Here is a 21,111-nt window from a genome sequence, read left to right on the forward strand (position 1 = left end):
AAACGTGCGCTGAACGTCCCCGACATACTGCATGTTCACCCTGAGGTCTTGGAGTCCACAATACCACGGTCGGCTTGCAGCGGACACCCTCACACGTGTCTCTTTAGGGACCCATGGGTCTGGGTCGCATCCTGGCAGCAACAGCCCAGCGCTTCCGCTTTTTAGTTAGCATCACTCAGCTCACTAGAGACATTAACTATCTCACTGCATTTGTGCCAAGCATTTGAGTTTATACTTCCACCTGTTTTGACACGGGATGTGGGAGCCGGGCATGGTGGTGGGGGTGTGCTGAGGCAGGAGGATCATGAGTTCTTGGACAACCAAGGGAGACTTTGTCTGAAGAAGAAAAAAAAAAGTTGTATTTGCTACTTTGCGTTGCTAGTGGGATCACTGGACTGTCCTGCTCACCACAGCCCACTCTCCTGGCCAAAGCTTTAGTTGAGGGACTGGAAGTCCCTCATAATTGTCCAAGACGGGCACCCGAATCAACACTTATTTGAGAGGTGTGCTCTGAGAGTGGTGGGTGGTCAAGTGCAGAAACTCAAAGAGCCAGCTGTGCCCAGGTCTCTTCCCAGGTGCGGGTGACTGACTTCCGGCTGACCTTGGCTCCAGGGGGCCATTTCACCTTGAAAATGGAAAGTTAGAAACTACAACACAGCAGGGTCCCCCATGCCCATCCCCCAGTGACCCCGTAATGCTCCCACCACCTCCTGAGGCCCCTCCAGGTATAGCCCCAAGACTGGCCTTTGCCAAGAACCTTGGGTAACAAGAGGAAGTAAACAAGGGACACAAAGGCACAGACAGATTCCAGGCCTGAACGCTGGCACGGCTGCCTGTGGAACTGGTGGTACGGTAGTGCAGAGCCAGCACTAGATCTCGGAGACAGGTCATTCAGCAGTTCAGCCTGGGCCCTGGTTCAATTTCAGTATTGCAGAAAAATCCATGTTTGCCTGTATTGAGGATCTGCACCTGGAACGCCCATAGGCCAGTCAGTGGTGGAAGCCAGAAAACCTGTGCTTATGGGTGAAGGATCTGTGCCACCAGGCTGAAGGATCCATGCTGAAGCCAGGAAGTGGTGCTCACGGTAAAGCTCAGAGCTCTCCTGATGAGAACAGCAGCCATTCCCAGTGACAGAGAGGACCTCAGCTCCTCCTCTGATGAGAGAACGCCAAATTTGCATCAGGAAAAACACCTTCAGCAAGCTTCTTCTAGAAAATCAACAGCTCACAATCTTCCCCTCCAATTCTCTTTTTATGGCCATTGGCAACAATCCTCAGGTGGGTCCTCCATGCCCAACCACGCTGATTCAATTCAGCTGGTTGTTCCAAGCTGACCATTACTTCATCCTCCACATATGTTTGGGCTATGCGTGAATATTACAAAGAGGGGTAGTTATCCAGTGAATGTACAAAATAAAAAGTAATTGCAGGCAGGGGGTGGTGGTGCATGTCTGTAATCCCAGCACTTGGGAGGCTGAGGCAGGAGGATCTCTGTGAGTTCGAGACTAGCCTGGGCTACATAGTGAGAAGCTGACCATTACTTCATCCTCCACATATGTTTGGGCTATGCGTGAATATTACAAAGAGGGGTAGTTATCCAGTGAATGTACAAAATAAAAAGTAATTGCAGGCAGGGGGTGGTGGTGCATGTCTGTAATCCCAGCACTTGGGAGGCTGAGGCAGGAGGATCTCTGTGAGTTCGAGACTAGCCTGGGCTACATAGTGAGTTCCAACTACACAAACTACATAGTGAGGCCCTGTCTCGAAAAACGAAAAAAAAAAAAGTAATTGCAAGTCAGTGGTTGCCTGTTGCATTAGACTGACCCCTGGAGTCAGATCTATGTAGTTTCCCCTCAGCCACCCCACAAGCACCCCTTTATCTTCAGCGCCGAGCCCAGGATCTCACATACAGTTGTGCCCGATAACTGTCTTATGTTTTTATTTACTGTACTGAGTGTTGAGCCCAGGGTTCATGTGTGCTAGGCACGTGAGCCACATGAACCATGTGTCATTGAGCTCAATCTCCATCTCTTTATTTTTATTTTGAGACAGGGTCTCTCTTGCTAAGTTTCCCAGGCTGGTTTTGAACTGGTTCCTCAAGTGGCTGAGATTATAGGTGTGTGCTGCCATGGCCAGTCTGCTAACTTTTCATTTTTAAAGACAGGGTGTTTCTATGTCATTCAGCCCAGCCTTGCCCACACTTTTGGGTGATTCATGAGCCAGGTGTTGCTCCCACACACAGGGCAAGCAGTAGAATCTCTCAAAGGCCCACCCAGCGCCAGGTCACCAAACACAGCTCCAGCTCCATGGCAACTGCCACACCCATGCTCTGAGAGGTGCGGGGCAGACTCCTGCCTTGGAGAAGAATGGGCCCTTCCCACGCCCTACAGCAGAGAGGCCTGGCTTGGGGTCCAGGGCCGAGTCTGGGCAGGCAGCAATGCCAGGTAACCCAGCCCCTCAAGGGTCCTCCAGCTTGGCCCTGAGCCTCTTCCCAGATGCTGCTGGAGATTTCTGGGTGCTGAGGACAAGGGGGAAGGCCTCAGAGTTCATTACCCTCAACCTGGGTTCAAACCATGGCGGTTCAGCCCCTCCCAGCTCTCCCACCACAGCCTCCTCATCACCTCTACAGTCTCGTTACAGCATAATACAGCTGGAATCATGAACTAGAAAGAGACCAGGGCTACTGCAGGAGTTTCTGGTAACGTTCCCTTTCCCTTTCCCCATACGAACAGCACATTTAGCACGTTCAGCGTAGCGCCCCATGATCCAATTACCTTACAAGCACAAGAGGCCTTTGGGGGACACCCCAGGTCAAAACTATAACATATAGAGTTCAAGGAAACATGAGTAGGCCCCAGAGGTGAGAATCATCAAAGTGGGGGTTTCTCAGGCAGGGAGATGCTAGAACCCTGACAAGACGACATGAGTGGGTCCCAGATGAACCAGAGGAGAGAACCATGGAGCAACCTGAGATTGGACAGAGGCTCAGTGGGTGCAGAGGCCCTGGATCTCCTGTTTGCTGGTGCATAACAAATCCTCCAAAATGCTGAGCCTTAAAAAATTTTTTTCCTCTCATCAGCTGTCACCATTCTGGAGGTGAATGGGGCTCGGCTGGGTGGTTCTTCAGCTCTGTACCGTGCCAGGGGACAGTGTCAGGCAGCTCATGGGGTTGCATTCAGCTGTGGGCTCAGCTTTACTGATATGTTAGAGATGGCTGTACAGCAAAGAGCTGACCAATGTCCCTCTCCCTGTCTCTCTCTCTCCCCTCCTTTATCATTCAGTAATCCCACCTAAGCCCGAGCATCCTTACGTGACACAAAGAATCCCAGAGGACAAAAATGCTCTGAGGTTCCAAAGGCCTCTGCACTGAAGCCTGAGTGACAGGATTCTGGCTGCTAAGGTGCATCCAGGGACAGAGGGAAGCCACCTCCTACCAGTCACCCCAGCAGGACCTTGTCCCTGCCCTGGGAAACACTGTCCCCAGAGGCCTGGTCCCTCCCTGCCACTAGGCCTGCTCTACCCCACTTGGACGTTCGTCCCCTGCATTGCTCAGCTACATGTGGGCGCCCAGCTTTGCCCCAGGCCACCTTCCCGATGAGCTGGGGTTTAGACCGGAAATGTCCCCCAAAGTCTCCTGTGTTCAGAGGTGGGGCTTTTGGAAAGCGGTTGGATCATGGGGGCCACGGGGACCATGCTCCCCAGTGACTCCCCCACAGATAGTTCATAGCTGAAGGTCCTGCTAGGAAGCGGGGCCTGACGGGGGCTGATCACTGGGGTGTGACCTGGAAGGGTGAATCTTCCTCCTGGCTCCTCCCTTCGCTCTGCTTCCTCTTCGCCTTGATGTGAGCAGCTTTCTCCTCTGCCTAGGCTATTGGGAGACAAAGTAAACCTCTCCTCCTTTTAAGTCGTGGGTGTTGGGTATTTTGTCCCAGCAACATGAAAGTGGCCAAGACACTACGTTACCCTCTTGTTTCTAGTTCCACACCCTCTCACTCCAAACAACAGAGCCCCTGAGCAAATGCACAGTGATGCCCGCTTCCCTACCTTCCTCCCCTCCGCCCCAACAGTCTCCAGCTCAGCGCCACCACCTCCAGGAAGCTCCCTGGGGACCAGCGCCTCCTAGGTCACAGCTCCCCAACTTTGCACGGGGCTTCCTAGACCAGTCTCTTCCCGGCCCCCAGCTCCACCAGGAGTAAGAGTCACTCAGAGGTGTCCGACCCCACTGCCACTCCTCATCCTCTGCCTTGACACCAGGGATTCCAGGCTGAGCCACACAGGGGCTGGGACAGTGAAGCTGAACCCAGAGGGTCCCTGAAACAACCTTGGGGACCTTAGGCCACCTCCACATCCAATGGGGGTACTGGTAGGGGGCTGGAGAAGGAGAGGAGGCGCAGGATGATTAACTGGACATTCCCCTCAGTGCCCAAGGGGGACAGCCCTGGAGAAGAATGGTTGTCAAGGGCAACACATTCTTCTCTGCAGGTAACTGGTTCTTCACCCACAGGGAGTGGGGTTTGAGCAGAAAAGGAACTTAAAGACCTTCTGGGTTGAATTCTCATTTTACAGAGGAGAAACTGAGGCCAGGGGAGATAGGAAGGGGTGCCTTGTGGGGCACAGACGGCAAATGAGGAACCTGTCTGGTTCCCGGGGTTATGTCCTCAGGAGTCAGGGACATCCAGGCTGGAACAAGGAAGGGGCTGGAAGGGAGGTGCAAGGGCCGGGCAGGCTGCAGTGACTTCCAGCTTCTCTAGGTCCTCGGGGAGATCCAGAAGGAGCAGACCAAGGCCAGGGCCAGGGAGCGGGCAGGCAAGTCTATCACCCTAGGCCACGTCCAGTTCCACATCTTGGTATTTGGTTCCTTCTGCCTGGAAAGCCCTGGCCTTCTTCTTTGTCTGTTGGCTCCCAATTCAACAAAGTCTCCAACACCAACACCCAGCCTGTGCACTCCACCTCGGTGGATGCCTGGGCTTTCAGCATAATGGAGGGTGTGTTGACCACCACAAAATGCTGCAGACTGGGCAGCTTAAACAGCACTGTGTCCTTGGCATTCTGGAGGCCGCAAGTCCCAGGTGAAGGTCTCTGCACAGCTGGGTCCTCCTGGGCCACCTTGTCTTTCCCCTGTGCATGAGTGTCCTGGGGTCCCTGTGTCTCTGTGTCCTCTCTTTAAGCTCCATCCCTGTGTAGTCACAGCTGAGGTGCAGCATGGGAATCTGGAGGGGACACAGCTCAGTATGTACACAAAGGTGAACCTCCCCGCCCACTTAGAGAGCAAGAACAGGGGCTGGATCTGAGCCCCTGGTGAAGACCTGGGCTGGGTCCTGGCCAGCATTCTGCTCAGCAGTGGGTGCTGGGGTGGGGATGAAGAGTGAGCAGTAAGGTCCCCCTGCTCCTGGGTCCTGCTGACCCCTGGAGAAGGTGGCACTGCCTGCACTCCACTGAGGCTGGTTGGCTTCCAGGCTTCTGAGCACAAGGACAGCTGTGGCTCCAGGGAGGCAGTGGGCTGAGCTGTCAGAGCCACTCTGCCATCCAGCTCTGTCCCATGAGCTCTGCAGAGTAGCCTATGTCCCACATCTGGGGAGGGGCTGGGGGCTCTAAGGTAACAGCAATGCAGTCAAGGTGATTGTTTTATCCTCTGAAATAACAAAAAGCATCTCAAAGAGCCAGGCATGGTGGCACACGCCTGTACTCCCAGCACTCTGGGAGGCTGAGGCAGGAGGATGATAAGTCTGAGCCCAGCCTGGGCAGCACGCTTGGGCCCAAGACCTTCCTTCCATGACAGCTGCCAGCGTGCAGCCAGGAGCCCCTTTAGTCACTGCACCGGTGCCAGACTGCAACAATCTAGACGGTGAATGTCCCTGGAGGATAAAGGCTTGGTCCCCAGTGGCACAATTGGGAAATGGTAGAACTTTGTACCTAAGATCCTGAGGTCACTAGGGGGTGCACACTTGACCAGGACTGCGGGGCTCCAGTCCACCCCGCCCCCGACTTTTGGTGGTGCTAGGAATTGAGCCCAGGGCTTTATCTCCTATCCTTTCTATTTTGAGACAGGGTCTTGCTAAGTCTTTAAGTTCCCCAGTCTGGGCTTGAACATGCTTCCACCGTGATGCTCTGTCTCACAAAGGCGAAAAGCAGTGAGCTCAACAGATCATGGCCTGGACTCTCCCCAGCCTCTTTGGCTTTCTCTCTGTAAGTTACCTTCTCTGCTATGTCACTACAGTGATGCAAAGGCATCTAACACAGACCAGAGACCGACCTGCTAGAGGGTCAGTTGGCCAGGACAGGACCCACCATGCCCAGCTCCCAGAGGTGTCTGGGCCAGCACCTCCCAGAGTGGGACTCAGGTCACTTGGCCTTGCTGCAAAGCAGTGGTCCCAGGAGTGGTCTTCAGGCCCGGCTGTCCAAGCTACCCAATCTCCTCCAAACCTAACCATGGAGTCAGTTCTTGTTGTTTGCAGCTGAGGACAAACATTTAGCATGGAGATTCCTGGGGCCTGGAGGCCGTGCCTCCTTCACAGTTGTTCAGTCGAAACCAACACCACCATACTGGACACTGGAGTGCAGCTCCGCCCAGTTACAAATGACTAAGAAATGCACCAGAATGAAGAAAAGGCATGAGTGGTAAAGCTAAGGAAGGTGGAAGACAGGGCTGCTGCTGCCTCTTCCCTCCTAAATTACGCTCAGGGGAAGAGCCAGCCAGAAAGTATTATGTATCCACTGGGGGCTGGCCCTGTGCAGACTCTGGGGTGCCCCACATCAGACATGGTTGGTCTCTGCCTTCTTGGACTTTTCAGTCTATTTGGGGAGATGGAAATAGACATGATTTCAGGAGCCAGGGGAGTAGCTAGCTCAGTGGTAGAGTGTGTGCTTAGTATGCATGAGGCCCTGGGCTCAGTTTTAAATGTCCAAATTCAGAAAGAAAAAAAAAAATCACACTAGAAAGGGAAAGTGCAGGACTTTAGGAGAGCTGAGGGAATGGACTACAGGACTCAAGTGGAGGAGGGTTCTATAGAAGGGAAAGCATGTGCCAAGGGCCTGTGGCATGAGAGGCTCATTGAGGGTCTAGGGGCTTGAATACAGGCAGGAAGGGGTGAATCATGGGCCTTCAAAACCCAGGTGGAGAATCTAGATTCTACCCTTGCGATAAGGAGTCCTTGAATGTTGTAAGCAGAGATGTAAAGGGGTCAGGACTCAGGAGCTCCGGACTCAGGAGGGAAATGGGTATGGGGCCAGGAATGGAAGTAGGAGTCCAGCGAGAGGGCAGCTGCTGAGCCCCAATGAGAGAGCAGAACGATATCTTGGAACCGCGGGTGATGAGAAGGTGTGGCGGTTCAGAGCAGGGAGGAGACAGAGTGGTGATGCCCAGGCCTGTCCCCACCTGCTGGTCTTCCGGATTCAGGCCCAATGAGTCAACACTCCACCCCACCAGCCCGCTGCTCTTTCTTTTTCACATTGAACTTGTTTTTAAGCATTGAGCTGTTAAGCCGCTTGTTCATGGGCCAGCGGATTTCAGGGCGCTCCCCCAGATATGCTACACCAGTCACTGAAAGGTATTTCGTGCTGCAGGCCTTGCCGTGTGCCCTGCCCAGAGCTGTCACAAGCCAGCGGGCTTGGCCGATGCTCCGCCTGCATGTGACACTGGGCTCCCCGATGTGGCCATGCCGGTGCTGCGCAGTGACCCTGGATTCTGGGACATCTTGGCCTGGTGGCCTGAACAACCCAGGGCAAAATAGCACAGTGGGACAGCCACAGAGGGAAGCCCCCTGCTGACCCAAGGCAGGCTCCCAGCTTCATAAAGGATTAGCCACTTGCTAATGTTTTAGCTGACACCACCAGCTGTTCATCTGATCCCCAGGAGCCCTGGCCCTGGGTGTCTCAGAAAGACAAAGTGGGGTGGTTGGTGTGGGCACTGTTGGAGCATAATGGGCTTCCATTCCACATTCAGACCCCTGCTTGTGTCAGAAACCTGCGTGCCTGTCATCCCAGCCCTTCCGGAGACTGAGGCAGGAGAACTGTACGTTTGAGCCAAGCCTGAGCAACTTATCAAAACTCTATTTTAAAATAAATAAGGCTCTGGGGATGTAGCTCAATGTGAAAGCCCTGGGTTCAATTAAGAAAAAAAAGAAGAAGAAGAAGGAAAGCAGGAAGGAAAGGAGAAAGAGAACAGATCCAGGTGTGGCCTCCTAGCTCCTGCTCCTCTCCTGATTCCCGGCCACTGAACACTCCTGGGGCCCATCCCTTCCGCTTCAGTGCCCTTACTCTGCTGGTGGGCTGGGACAGTTACACCTGGTCTGACCACCTCTCCTCCCTTGTTCTTCTCCCCTTAACCTCCAGGTGCCCTTCAAGACTGCTGGGAAATTGCCCCAGGGAAGCCCCCTTTGATCCTCGGTAGGGTGGTGAACTGCTTCTCCCTGGCCTCTGGGCTGTAATTCAATTGTCACTCTTTGGTGTTGCTATGTCGGTTTGGTGATGGATTCCCTGGTCAGGCCCCAGGTGAGCCTAAGGAGGGAGGGTCTTCCGGCTCCCTGGGGGAAGGGGGAGGCCGGGCCAACTGGATCTGCGGAGGCTGGCACAGAAAACAAGCACGGGGGACCCAGGATGCGAAGTCTGTGGCCAGTCCAGCTCCAAGCTGACCCTTGGGCCTGGGGAGGATCTGCTCATGTCTGCTTTGCAAACATCTCTGTCTTCCTGTCACACCCTCCAGGGCCAGTCCAGTGTGGGAGGGGCTCTGCCATCCAACTCTCTCCCAACGCCCAGGCCCAGCTCCTTAGTAGCAGGATTTGTGGCTTGGGAGCCTGAGGTCGGGGGTGCAGGGAGGATGGAGGAGCTGACTTTCCCTTCAAGCGGGTGCCTGGAGGAATTCGCACTGTACACAGTGCGGCTGTCTGGCCCTAAAATTCGAGAGGGAGGTCCTCTGTGGCTTAGGTGAGGGGCCACCCCAAAGCACAAGCAGGGACGACAATCAAGGGGCGGGCTTGGCAGCCAGGGGACACACGACTCTAGCACGGAGGAGGAGCAGACCACATTTATTCACCTCCAGAGGGCAAGCACGGTTGCCCAGGGGACACGGGATGGCTGACTAGACAAAGCGTGCCCGCGAACCCTTGCCGGAGCCCCAGTTTCTCTACCACAGCCGCTGCGCAATCTGAGCGGAGCACAGCAGGGCCTCAGGCAGGGGTGGGGCTGTGGGCGGGAGCGCACCTGTGCATCTCCCTGCGGCGGTCCAGCCTCGGTGCACTGGCGCCCTCGTCTGGCAATGCGGAAACTACTGGCTTTGAGGACAGGACTTCTGGGGTCTGCAGTGAGATCCTTCCAGGGATTGGGGTCTCTTGACTCCCAGAGAGCTCACTGTGACGAGCCAGAAAGAAAGTTAACAGTCTAAGGTGTGAGACCCACAACCTTACAAGGTCACGTTTGGACACGTGGTTGAGATCCGGAGCAGGAAGACCCCAAGCTCAGGACCAGCTCTGCTTGAGCCCCCACATCTAACACTATGCGCAGCACCCAGCAGGTGCTCAGCAAGGGATGCGAGTGAGCAGAGGAGTGCATGGGCTTGGAGGTGGTGGCTGGAACCCGTGCCTGACCCTCTAGCCTGAGTCCCTTCTCAGGAAGAGCCAGTGTCCAGGGACAATGGAGATGCCCTAAAGTCTGCATCTGAGCCCCAGCTTTCGGATGGAATGAAGGTGGCTCAGGCTTCATAGGCCCCAGGATGGGCCCTGTCCTATCCATACACACTGCGTGCCTGGTAGCTGCTGGCCCTGAAGTGAGTGTGCGTCTCTGTGACCTAGGAGATGAGGCACCCCAAAGGCACAAACGGGGATAGCAGCCAAGGGGTCATCTCAGGGCCTGTTTCCTCCCTGTGATCTAAAGTTCCTGGTCAGGGAGGCTGGTGGGTCCATCTGCTTCCAGATTCACCCCCAGGAGGGCTGGCAGGATAGGGGTGAGGACAGGGGTGGGACTGGACTCAAAGCCTGACCATGGCCTCTCCCCGGTTCACTAACAGACACCTGGGGAGGAGCAGCTGGGGAGAATTCCAGGCAGTCGGGGTACCCTGGGGGGAGGCCTGGGGCACAGAGGCCAGGCTAAGGGCTGAGGCTCGGGAGGGGGTCCAGGCCGGGCTCACATCCCACAGGCAGTGTGGCAGCCTCGCTGGGCGGGATGTGGTGGGTCACATAATGCTTCCCCATGAAGGAGCCGATCCGAAGCTGCTCAGGGACCTCCTCTGGCCACCACAGGCTGGAGCTGGGCAGGAGAGGAGAGGAAGCAGTGCTGTGCCCCTGGCTGGTAGAGGCTGCTCCCCTGTGGAGCATCCTCACCCTGCAGCCTCCGCTCCTACCTTCCCACCTCCCCCAGGCACCACCCTGATGAGCAGCCCCATACCAGCTCCCCAAACTCCCTGGGGCTCATGGAGAAGAACCAAGGCCCAGAAGAAGGGCCTGGCAGCCAACACGGGGAAGGACAAGGCCAGAGTGAGATGGCCACTCCTGACCTTAGATCTCTTCCCAGCCTCCCACGTGAGAAGGGGCCTGGTCCAGCTCAGAACCATGCTAAGGGGAGGCTTCCAGCACCTGGGACAGTGACAGGAGGGGCCCCAGGTGACACCACTCACAAGCGCAAGGTGGAGGCTGCCAGGAAGGCCAGGAGCAGGAGGCAGGCCAGGGACAAGAGGATGGAGGTGATGACGATCATGCAGCCGCTCCTCCGCCCTGGCCACGTGTCGATGGAGCCCGGGGCCTTCCCTGCAGAGGCGGGCAGCTCAGAGGTGCCCTCTCATCCCCAGGCTGGCTGTCCCTTCCTTCCCTCTCCATCCACACTCAGGCCTCAAGGCTTGGCTGCCCCGGGGGCCCTGACAGCCTCCTGGGCTCGTCCCTGTTCATCTCAGTCCAGCCTGCAGCTCCCATTGCTGCAGCCTCCACTCACCTTCTAGACCAGTTGTCCCCAACATTTTGGACACCAGGGACCGATTTCATGGAAAATAATTTTCCCCCAGATGGGGGGTTGGGTGTGGGAGCCGTTTCTGGATAATTCGAGTGCATCACATTTATTATGCACTTAATTTCTATTAGCATTACAGTAGATTCTCATAGGGAGCCTGGACCCTACATCCCATGCATGTGCAGTTCAGAACAGGTGCGCGGGGTGCTCCTAGAAGCCAAGGCCCAGCTGAGCCGACAAGAAGCAGAGCTCAGGTGGAGATAAGAGGCTGGGAACAACTGAAGCTTCGCTTTCCCCAACCTCCTTCTGTGTAGCCAGTTCCTAAGGAGAGTACTGGTCCAAGGCCATGGGGTTTGGGGACCCCTGTTCCAGATCATTCCCACCCACAGCCCACCACTACTTCACATGCAGCACCAGAGAAGCTGCAGACCTGGAGAATGACCGTGTCACCACCCTGCTCCCCAGAGCCTGGCATTTAAGGCCTTCAGATGGCATGACACCCACCCAACCATCTTGGCAAACCCAGGCAACTCCCACCCCTGACCCATGAGAAAGCGGAGGCTATTTCCGCCCAGGGCTGGAAGCCTGGACACCCTAGGGTTGGCAAATGCTCAGGGAGGAAGAGAGAGGTGTCTGCCGACGGGGCTGGGCCAGGTCCTGTAGGGTGAGTGCCCCAACCCCAGCCCTACCTTGGCAGAGGGTAATGGGGTCTGACCACTTGGTCTCAGCCTTGGGAGAGCCACTGACGTCCATCACAAGGAACTTCACGCTGGGGACAGGAGGCAGTGGGGGAGCACGGCTGAGACGCAGGCCTCGCCTGGCTTAGGCAGGGTGCCCCCAACCCTGGCCGGGAGAACCCAAGGAGGCCTCTTTGGTGGTGTGGCTGCACTGGTAGCCCCCGTCCATCTGGGCAGTTGCTCTGCAGTCAGCTGTCCAGGCCAGGCTGTGACGGGCACCCCCGGCAGGGTGTACAGGGCTGGGTGTCCCTGGCCTCCTGGAGGACTGGAGGGCTGGCCTGTAGAGTTGAGTGAAGGCCTCTAAACAGGGACCCTTCAGAAAAGGCTCAGGAGTGAGGAAGGGCACGGTCAGTCAGTTCCTGGGTATCACAGTGTAGTATCAAGCAGTGAGAGAGAGCTCTGGAATGTGTGCAGTGGGGGCCAAGCAGGTTGCCACGCTCAGAATGGGAGCAGGGGTGAGGTTGGAGGCCTGGTGGGGTGTGGCTGAGGGCGGGTGAGAGGGCAGAGGAGGCTAGGGGGATGAGGCTCAGTTCCCGCCTTTCAGGCCCTGACTTCCCCACTCCTTCCCGGCTTCTCCAAACTGGGTATCCCCCATCTAGACACTGAGGAGACACCTGCTTTCCAGTTCCAGCCCGACCCCAACCTCAGCAGGACACTTGGCACTCTATGCCTCAGTTTCTTCATCTGTAAAAGGGGGTGGAAAGCATGTTGCAGTAACGAATGCCCTATAATCTCAGTACTCTGGGAGGCTGAGGCAGGTTAGCAAATTTGAGCTCAGCCTGGACAACTTAGCAAGAACTTGTCTCTAAAAAGAAAAAAAGGATGGGGATGTAGCTCGTTGGAAGGGCCTGAGTTCAATCCCCACTATGGGGAGGAAGCCATCTCTCGGGCATGATCTGCCCATTAGAGGGACCAGTGGCCTCAGCCCTGTAGCTGTCCCCTCCACCCTTGACTGAGATCCCAGGGCCTACCCTCAGGAGCCTCTGGAAAGGCTTCTTTCTGGCTGCCCAGAAGGGTACCGTGGTCTCACCTTACAGAGGGAGCAAACTAAGGCCATGAAGGGATGGGGTGGGGCTGCCCCAGCACAGCTGAAGCTCAGGGTGGTGGTGGCAGCTGAGATGACCCACCTGTAGGGCCCTGGGCTGGGGAGGGGAGCATTGCAGTAGGGTTGTTGTTGGCAGCTGAAGTCACTGCCCACTCGCAGCAAGCGGATGCCTCCTCTGCCACCCTGCGGGTCCTCACAGGGCAGCTGGTCCGGGGACAAGGGCAGTGTCATGTAGTGGCCATCGGTCAGCAGCTGTGGGGAGGTGGGGACCTCAGCCAAGGTCCGTGGGTTCTGGAAGTCCCTGGAGGCTGCAGGGCAGAGGGACAGACAGATAGTGACAGGGGAGACAGGCCTTGTCCCAGTGACAAGCAGGCTGCATTCACCAGCCCTGGGCACCCCTAATCACAGCCTCCAGCTCTGACCCCCACGCCACCCCCTCATCATGTCCAGAGACAGCAGGCTCTGCCACCTCCTCAGAGTCCACTAGGATAAAAGCCCTCATCCTTGTCCGCACCCACCCTCCAGGGGCTCCCAGCTGGCACCTCACAACTGCAGGTGCTGGCGAGGGGCTCCCCCTGGGCCCTTGCCCCTGCCCCAGGCCCTAGACCCACACCACACACCATTGCTGAAGGCCACCACCAGCCAGATGGTGTCATTGGCACCCGCATGCCCATCAAAGATACAGGTAGGCTGCTCCAGGGAGAATGTGGTGGCCGTGACCCTCCCTTCCAGGTCCCAGGCTGTGATCTGTGGCGTGTAGAGGACCAACTCTGTGGCCATAGGGGACAAAAGTGAGCAGTGAAGGTCAGCATGAGGGCCCTGGGGGTCCTTGCCCCTGGGATGGTCTGTTCCGATTCAGGGGCTCCCAGGGCCCAATCCCTGCAGCAGGGGCCCCACTCCTCCGTTCCTCCCAGGACCCCAACTCACCCAGGCACAAGCTGAGCTGCAGCCACGGCAGCACCCAGAGGAGCAGCAGCCCAGGGTGAGGCTGCCTCCAGAGGAGCCCCATTACCGCTGCAGGCTGAGTGCCTGAAGCTGAGGCTGGTCTGCCTCCCTCTGGCCGCACCCCGCCCCATCCCCTTGGCCTGGAGGAGCTGGTTTGTCAGGCCGCCAGAAAGGGCTGGAAAGACCTGTGCAAGCACAAGCATCCGACTCTTCCCTGAGGCCAAGCACAGCACTGAGGGGGCTGGGTGGGATCTGGTGTGGGCGGGCCAGTGCCAAGGCTGAGGGAGAGGTGCCCCAGGGCCCCCAGATGACTGTCAGGCCACCCGACTCCAGTCTGGAGGGGCCCCACCCAGCCTCTTGGGCGGGGGAGGAGGGCCTGGTGAGAACCTGGGCTCCAGGCCAAGTGCCTGGGATTCCTGCGCCCCAGGTGCCTGGAGCTTCCTTCTGGTGTCCACCCAACCCAGAGAGGATGGGGGACAGAGGGTGGGGCCGCCCCAACCTGCCTGCTCCAGCTCCAGGGCCCAGCCTCAGTTTCCTGTCCACTGGAAGATCCCAGATGCGGGAAAAGCACTGCAGAGCCCTCCGCTTATCCAAGCCCCTTAGGTATTTTTTAGCTGTAAATCATACACTGTAAAACCCACAGCTCAGATTTGTCAGGCGCCCAGGGCTGTGCAGTCCTCACCACTCATTCCAGAGCTTTTTCGTTACCCCTGGAGCAAAAACTATCCCTTCGAAGGTCCCTCCCTTCCCCTTCCCTCAACCAGGCTCCTCTCTGACCTCCAGAAGGTCCCTCCCTTCCCCTTCCCTCAACCAGGCTCCTCTCTGACCTCCAGGGATTCACTGCAATGGGCTTCAGCCACGGGATCACCGAGCCCGCGCTGTCTGCCTCTGGCTTCTTTCAGCACTTGGCAGCCTGCAGTGATGTTTTGTTCCTTTTTAAGGCTGAGTAATGATCCATCACACAGCACATTTTATTGATTCATCGGATGGGTGTTTGGGTCTTTCCACTTAGGCTGTGGCGATCACAAGGCAGCACACACTTGCATGTGCTTGTCTCTGTGGCCACGTCCTCATAAAATCGCCCTCATAAAATCCTGGAAGTGGATTTGCCCACATGGTCACCCCGCACTTGGGGAACTGCTTGTTCCCCACAGCAGCTGCACACGCCCACCAGATGGGACCAGGGTGTGATTTCTCCACATCCTCCTGAGGCTGCCGGTTTTACCTTATGGTTTTGATTTGCATTTTTCTTTGTTTTTGGTATCCAGCACTTAACTCAGGACCTTAAACATCATTTGATGTATTCAGTTGTCTATGGAGGTACGTGGCCCTTGCTCCTGGTCTTTTTGGTAGTGAAGGGACGGAACCCCAGGCAAATACTCTACCTGAGCTGCCCCCCCACCCCATTGGAGATTGAACCCAGGGCCTTTGCACTGAGTCACCTTCCCAGCCCTTTATTAGATTTTTTAAAAAAATTCTTTTATTGGTACTGGGGATCGAATTCACGATCTTGCTTGCAAGACTGGTATGATGCCACTGTGCTAAATCCCTGGGCCTAGGTTTTATTTTGATAGGGAATTATTAAACTGCTGAGGCTGGCCTTGAATTTGTGACCCTCCTGCCTCAGCCTCCTAGAATGCTGAGGAGTATGCATATTCATGACTTTTTTTTTTTTTTTTTGAGGTATAGTCCAGGCTGGCCTCAAACTTGAGTGATCCTTCTGCTTCAGCCTCCCAAGTGCTGAGATCATGTGTAACATTTTTTGTTTTGTTGAATTTTGAGTTCACATTCTGGATATTAGCAGGTATAGGATTTGCAAATATTTTCTGTATCCCAATTCTTGGTGTCTGTCAGTAGTGAGCACCAAAGGTCTGGAGAAGCTGTGAGGGCAGCAGTATTTAGGGTCCCCGAGGCCCATGCCAATGCCATGTGTGACGAGTCTTAAATGTGGAACCAAACAGTTCTGGGGCCCAGACGAGATGGGCATCTCTGTTGAAGCTTCACTGTTCTTTCCTCAACTTACCTGTGAGGCAAAGGCTCAGACACACACTAGGAGGCCATGATAATTTGTTTTGTTTAAGATAGGGTCTCTCTGGGCCAAGGATTTGGCTCAGTGGTTCCGGCGACTGCCTCGCAAGTGCAAGGACCCAAGTTTGATCCCCGGTACCAAACAAAACAAACAAAAGATAGGGTCTCCCTGTGTAATTTAGGCAGGCCTTGAACTCACAGTGATCTTCCTACCTCAGCCTCCTGAGTGCTGCAATTGCAGGAATGTACCATCACACCCAAGAAAAATGAATTTTGTAGTACATGCCTCCATTTTGGGAGGCTGAGGAAGGAGGATCACAAGTTCAAGGCCAGCCTGGGCAACTTAGTAACTTTAGTGAGACCTTAAAAAAAAAAAAAAAAAAAAAAGCTGAGCGTGGTGGTGCATGCCTGTAATCCCAGCACTTGGGAGGCTGAGGCAGGAGGATCGCTGTGAGTTCGAGACCAGACTGGGCTACATAGTCAGTTCCAGGTCAACTATACAGTGAGACTCTGTTTCAAAAAGCCAAAAAAAAAAAAAAAGGGTAGGGCAGTGATGGCAAAACTTTTAGAGCTTTCAGTGATACAAACACATGGCTAACGCATGCGTTCTATAGGTTTGCCACCATCAGCCTAGGGATATACCTCAGTGTGAAGGCCCTGGGTTCAATCCTCAATATAAAAAAATACAAAAAAAAAGCCCAGGGATGTAGCTTAGTGGCACTGCGCCTGCCTGACAAGCACAAAGTCCTGAATTCCATCTCTGCTTCCACCAAAAAAAAAAAAAAGTAAAAGTTGAAGAAAATGCTCTAAGTACTATTTCTTTTTTTTGGTACCCCGGGGTCAAACTCAGGTCCTTGTGCTTGCATGGTAGGCAGCCAAACCGCTGAGCTAAATCCCCAGCCCTCTAAGTACTATTATATTCTTTGTACTAATGTGTTGTGAAACAGAACTTGATGTTTTTTGCAGAGAAAGGAGCTCACAATGACACAAGTGCCTCTGGCCCAGGACAGTCAGAATGTAGCCTGTGGATCCTTCCAGCCCTGGGCCAGCAGCAAGGGCATGACTGGGGGTGTCTGCTCCTCCTGAGGTCAAGAATTGGCGTGTGGGTTGAGGACAGCCTGAGACCATCTCCGGCCCAGTCCCAGCTGGCCCTACCACCTGATTAGCACTGCACCTTTGAACCTGTTTCTCTTCTGTGTCATGAACACACAGCAGGGGAGGATGTGTGCAGGCCAGGGAAGCCATCTGTGGTCTGGCTCTTCCTTCACCAGGCCTGTGCTCAGGGGTCAGATCTCACACACGTGTGTGTGCACACGCCTGCTATCCACTGACACACACACCAGGCCTGCACACTTTGGCTATAGGGCCTTTATTGCAAACAAAATGTGAGGTATGAGAAGCGGACCCAGGGCCTGTGCCTGCCTGGCTGGGAAAGACCGGCCCCTCTCCCGCCAGGTCTGGTGCTGAGGCCCAGAGCAGCCTTGAGGACATGGCTGTCCCTGCATGAGGTAGCTGTATTGTTAGCCCCCCAAGTCCACCTCCCAGGGCTGCCCAGCACCCACACAGACACCTGCCTGTGGGGAGCAGGACAGGTGGGCAGAGCTGGCTTTAGGAGCCACCCCTCAACCTGCATTCTAGCCTCTCAGGAAAGGCACCTTCCTGCCAGGGACAGCCTTGGGGCCAGCATGGCTGTCAGAGGCAGGCCTGGTAGGGCTGTGGTCACTGCTGCTCCAGGCAGTCCTCAGTCACTCCCTGCGCGGCTAGCTCGGCCAGCACATTCTGCAGGTAGTTGGGGTCGGGGTAGCCGTGTCCTGTCACATTTCGGTCCATCTCTGTCTTGTGGTGGATCTCGTTCCACACCACTGTGTCTGTCTCACCCGTGGTGCTGGATGTCCCGACAGTGAAGATGAGCCGCCTCTTCCAGGCAACCTTCAGCAGCTCTAGGACCTGCGGGGAGGGAAGCGGGTAGAAAAGGGAGGGGAGGAGGAGAGGAAAGCAGGAGCAGAGAAAGGAGGGCCAGTAAAGAGCGCGCCGGGCCAGCCCTCCACCCACACCCTCTGCGGCAAGCTTGCCCAGTGCCGCACACTAACCCGTCAGTGGGGATCCTCAGAACTCCAGCTACAGACCCGACAGCACGACAGGATCTCACACAAGCCTCGGCCCAGCCAGGCCCACCCTGCTCCATCTCAGTAATGGGTACTGCTACCTACATAGCCACTCTCAGGCAATGCCCCAGTCCGCTGTCCTTACACAATTTACCCAGGACACACTGCCTGCTGCCCACTCTGCTGGAATCCAGCTGCCTGCCTCTGCATCCTCGCTGCCTTCTCAGCTTCCATGCTTGGCCCCCTGGGAGTCCTCAGTTGGGGCTGGGCACGTGGCTCAGTGACAGGGGATTTGCTAGAGTGAGGCCTTGGGTTCCATTCCCGGCAATGAGGAAAAAACAGACTATGCCCACCCAGCAGCCAGAAGAGTGTTTCCTTACTGATCCACAGCAGCCTCTCCTGTGGCCTCAGGGTGCCGAGGGTGTCCTTCCCATAAGCACCCCACTTCTCAGGGATGGACTGCAGGGCATCCCAGCCTTCAACCTCCCTCACTGTGTAGTCTGGGTCCATCCAGAAGCCTCCACCTGCTGCTGTCCCCTGGAAGGCTCTTCCTAACCTACTGTGGGGTCTCAGACAGCCAGAGCGGCTCAGCCATGTGGGTCCCCAGTCCTCCTGTGGCTTCTCATGAACCTGACTCTAAAGAGCAAGGAGCCTGGCCTCTGCCTTCTCTGAAGTCTGTGAAGCCAGGTCACTGCCCCCTGGGTCCTCAGTGAGTTCTGGGGGAAGAACAGTGTGGCAGCGATGCCTTTGGGTCTCACTGTCCCTGGCACTAGAAGGTGAACCAAGGCAGGCATGTGGGACTGAGGGGCCTTTACCTTGCGGCCCTGGGCGTTGTCTGGGAGGTAGCACTGGCGGGGGAACCCTCTGGCGGTGAATGGCTTCCCAGGGTTGGGGTGCTCAGGGCCCTGTAGAAGGAACACAGGATGGGAGGGCTGCTGCAGAGGCTGAGAGGCACGGAGCCGCTCATCAGCCTGGGGACTTCCTGACTGGGTCTGCTCCTGTGCTCAAGATACAGACAAAGCTGGTCCCTCCAAGGCCCACAGGGAGAAGGTCTCCCATCCATGCCCTCTCCCTCAGACCTGCGAGGATCTGCCTGCCATGTGACCCCACCTGCTGACCTCCTCTTTCCTAGGGGACTCTGGGAAGCCTGCAAGGGCCAGGGCAGACCCTCCTGCTTCTCTGGTAACCCTCTGAGCATTGGGCTGTCTGGGGCCTTCCTGTCACCCACACAAACTTCACAGGCTCACCAGGCTGCACCTGGCTCTAAAAAGCGTCTGGAGAGGCGGCCCCTGGGTGACACACTGATGAATGGGGAAAGGGGTGACGAGATGAGCCATGCGCCCTGCCCCTATGGCTCAGGCCAAGCCCATGCACAACTCAGTCCTCCACTCTGCAGTGCTTCCAAACTGAGCCACGTGGAAGCGGAAGGTAACCAGGAGAAAGGCATGTGACTCAGCCTCACTCCAGCTCCTGGGCCCCTCTGTCCAGGCAGAGTCCAGCCAGCCAACAAGAGCTAGGGCCTGGTGTGGGTTCCCGACTCCCAGCCCAGGCCCGAGTCTGGCTCCTTCTTCTCAGTACAAGGTTCTGTCGGGCATGAAGTGATTCCAGCCAGGTCCCTGCAGGCTCCTGGTACAGCGGGTCCTTTACCTGGATGCCATGGGGAATGTTGTAAACTATGAGTATCGTCCCACAGTCCTCGTGGCCCGGCAGTGACACCTGGAACGTGAACACCTCCATCTTCCCCCGGGGCTGGGTGCCGGTCTTCTCCCCATAGATGGTTTTGCAGGAGGGACACTGCAGACTGCCATCCTGGGATGAGGCAGATGCACAGTCTGAGCTGCAGCTCCTGGTGAACCTAGACAGTAACCTTGCCCAGGTGGCAGAGGCCGCCACTGGGGACCTAGATGGCAGAGCTCACCTAGTACCCAGCAAGCCTCCTCTCCCAGAAACTGGTTTCTAACACTGAGCTGTCAAAAGTAAGTTTGAGAGCCAGGTATGGTGGTGCTGCCTGTAATCCCAGCATTTGGGAAGTTGAGGCAGAAAACTGTGGTGAGTTCAAGGCCAGTCCAAACCACATGGCAAGACTAAACACAAACAAACAAAACCAAAACCAAAAACTAAAACAAATACTAAAAGGTAAGTTTTACATCAGAGTCTCATGCAATTCTCATAAAGGGGTCAAGGGCCGGGGATTTAGCTCAGTGGTGCTGCTGCCTGCCTCAAAAATGCAAGGTCCCGAGCTCGCTGCCTGGTACCAAAAAAAAGAGATGGGTCAGGCAGAAACATCAGGTTCATGACCATCTCCAGACTTATCACCTCTAAAATCAAACAGACTCTTCAGTGATCTGCAGCTGCTACAGGTGGGCTGCTGAGGATGCCCATGGTGCCACACAGAGCCCTGAGCCAGGCTGGACAGCTGTCACGGGACTTGCTCCCTCCAGCCTCCCAATCTCTGCCCACTCTGGCAGCCAGAGGTCAGCACCGAGGAATGTACAGGACTCTGTATAAAGAGGACCGAGACAACTGTGGTGTCCCCAGAGTCTTTTCCTCATTAGAAAAGGGCTGACAGTGGAGGGCTGTCACAGGGAGATGTGAAAGGCTTGTAAGTGACAAGGGTGAGATGGAGCCTGCAGCTCTGGAGAGGCCAGTGTCTTCCCAAGCCTGGCTGGAAAGCTGGTGTGCCCATGGCCTCTCCCTAAAGCACAGGCAGGTCTGGGAGAACCAGCAGGGCCTGCAGAAGTCACCAAGCCAGCAGCTCCAGTCCCTGTCCTGCCAGGAGCAACCCCACACCTGCCACCTAGAGCCCAGCAGCTGAGCCCATCTGGCTGCAGGACAAGCACCACAGCCTCCCAGGGCTGCTTCTGTCAGAGGCAGCAAGTCGTCTCCACCCATACCCACCCAGCCAATACAGTCACCTTGTTCCCATTGCAGTACATGGCCAGCAGGCACAGCAGGTGGAAGGAATGGCTGCACCTGGTGAGGCGGCCCACAGCCACAGGCCCAAGAGTCTTGCTGTCGGTCACATCACTGTACCCAGAAATCACAGACAGCTTCTCCATGCAGATCATGCAGTCCTGGGGGACCAAACACAGGGCACGCTTGCCAGCCTGGCTGTGTGGCAGTAGACCAGCCTTGCAGAAGGCTGCTGTCTGTTCCTGGGGCTGGGATCACAGGAATCGTCAGGACCTGTGCCCATGAGGGGCTAAGCCGAAAAAGGGGCCTGAGGGGCAGTGGGAACAGCAGGATGAAGAGGACAGGAGGAGGAGAGGCTGAGTTGCTTTTGTCAAGAACACAGGGGTAGTCACAGAGGGATGAGCGTT

The 21,111-nt window shown here is 56.1% G+C and overlaps 2 protein-coding genes across 7 annotated transcripts in view; both read right to left on the reverse strand.

Moving 5' to 3' along the window:
- Window positions 1–8,990: 8,990 nt before the first annotated feature.
- Upk3b (uroplakin 3B) lies at window positions 8,991–13,835 on the reverse strand. 3 transcript variants are annotated; one of them, XM_010618963.2, is made up of 7 exons: window positions 13,641–13,835; window positions 13,334–13,483; window positions 12,796–13,021; window positions 11,621–11,700; window positions 10,606–10,735; window positions 10,120–10,238; window positions 8,991–9,344 (listed from the first exon to the last, which is right to left on the reverse strand). In XM_010618963.2, exons 1-7 carry the CDS (start codon window positions 13,720–13,722, stop codon window positions 9,262–9,264), a joined length of 870 nt encoding a protein of 289 aa, XP_010617265.1. In that variant the 5' UTR covers window positions 13,723–13,835; the 3' UTR covers window positions 8,991–9,261. The 3 variants fall into 3 exon arrangements, with proteins under 3 accessions (XP_010617265.1, XP_010617268.1, XP_010617266.1); XM_010618966.2 differs by lacking the exon at window positions 13,334–13,483; XM_010618964.3 differs by having other exon boundaries at window positions 9,262–10,238.
- Window positions 13,836–17,022: 3,187 nt separating this feature from the next.
- The window catches only part of Dtx2 (deltex E3 ubiquitin ligase 2), a 41,655-nt gene continuing 37,566 nt past the window's right edge, over window positions 17,023–21,111 (reverse strand). For all 4 annotated transcript variants that reach the window (XM_010618967.3, XM_010618968.3, XM_010618970.3 and 1 more), the window contains 4 exons: window positions 20,707–20,865; window positions 19,439–19,600; window positions 18,607–18,696; window positions 17,023–17,633 (listed from right to left, as the gene is read on the reverse strand). In XM_010618967.3, the coding sequence (XP_010617269.1) occupies window positions 17,406–17,633; window positions 18,607–18,696; window positions 19,439–19,600; window positions 20,707–20,865 (639 nt within the window). In that variant the 3' untranslated portion in view covers window positions 17,023–17,405. The remainder of the gene's footprint in view (window positions 17,634–18,606; window positions 18,697–19,438; window positions 19,601–20,706; window positions 20,866–21,111) is intronic.

Source organism: Fukomys damarensis, unplaced genomic scaffold (genome assembly GCF_012274545.1).
Source record: "Fukomys damarensis isolate Sample0158 unplaced genomic scaffold, DMR_v1.0_HiC HiC_scaffold_17, whole genome shotgun sequence".
NCBI lineage: Eukaryota > Metazoa > Chordata > Mammalia > Rodentia > Bathyergidae > Fukomys > Fukomys damarensis.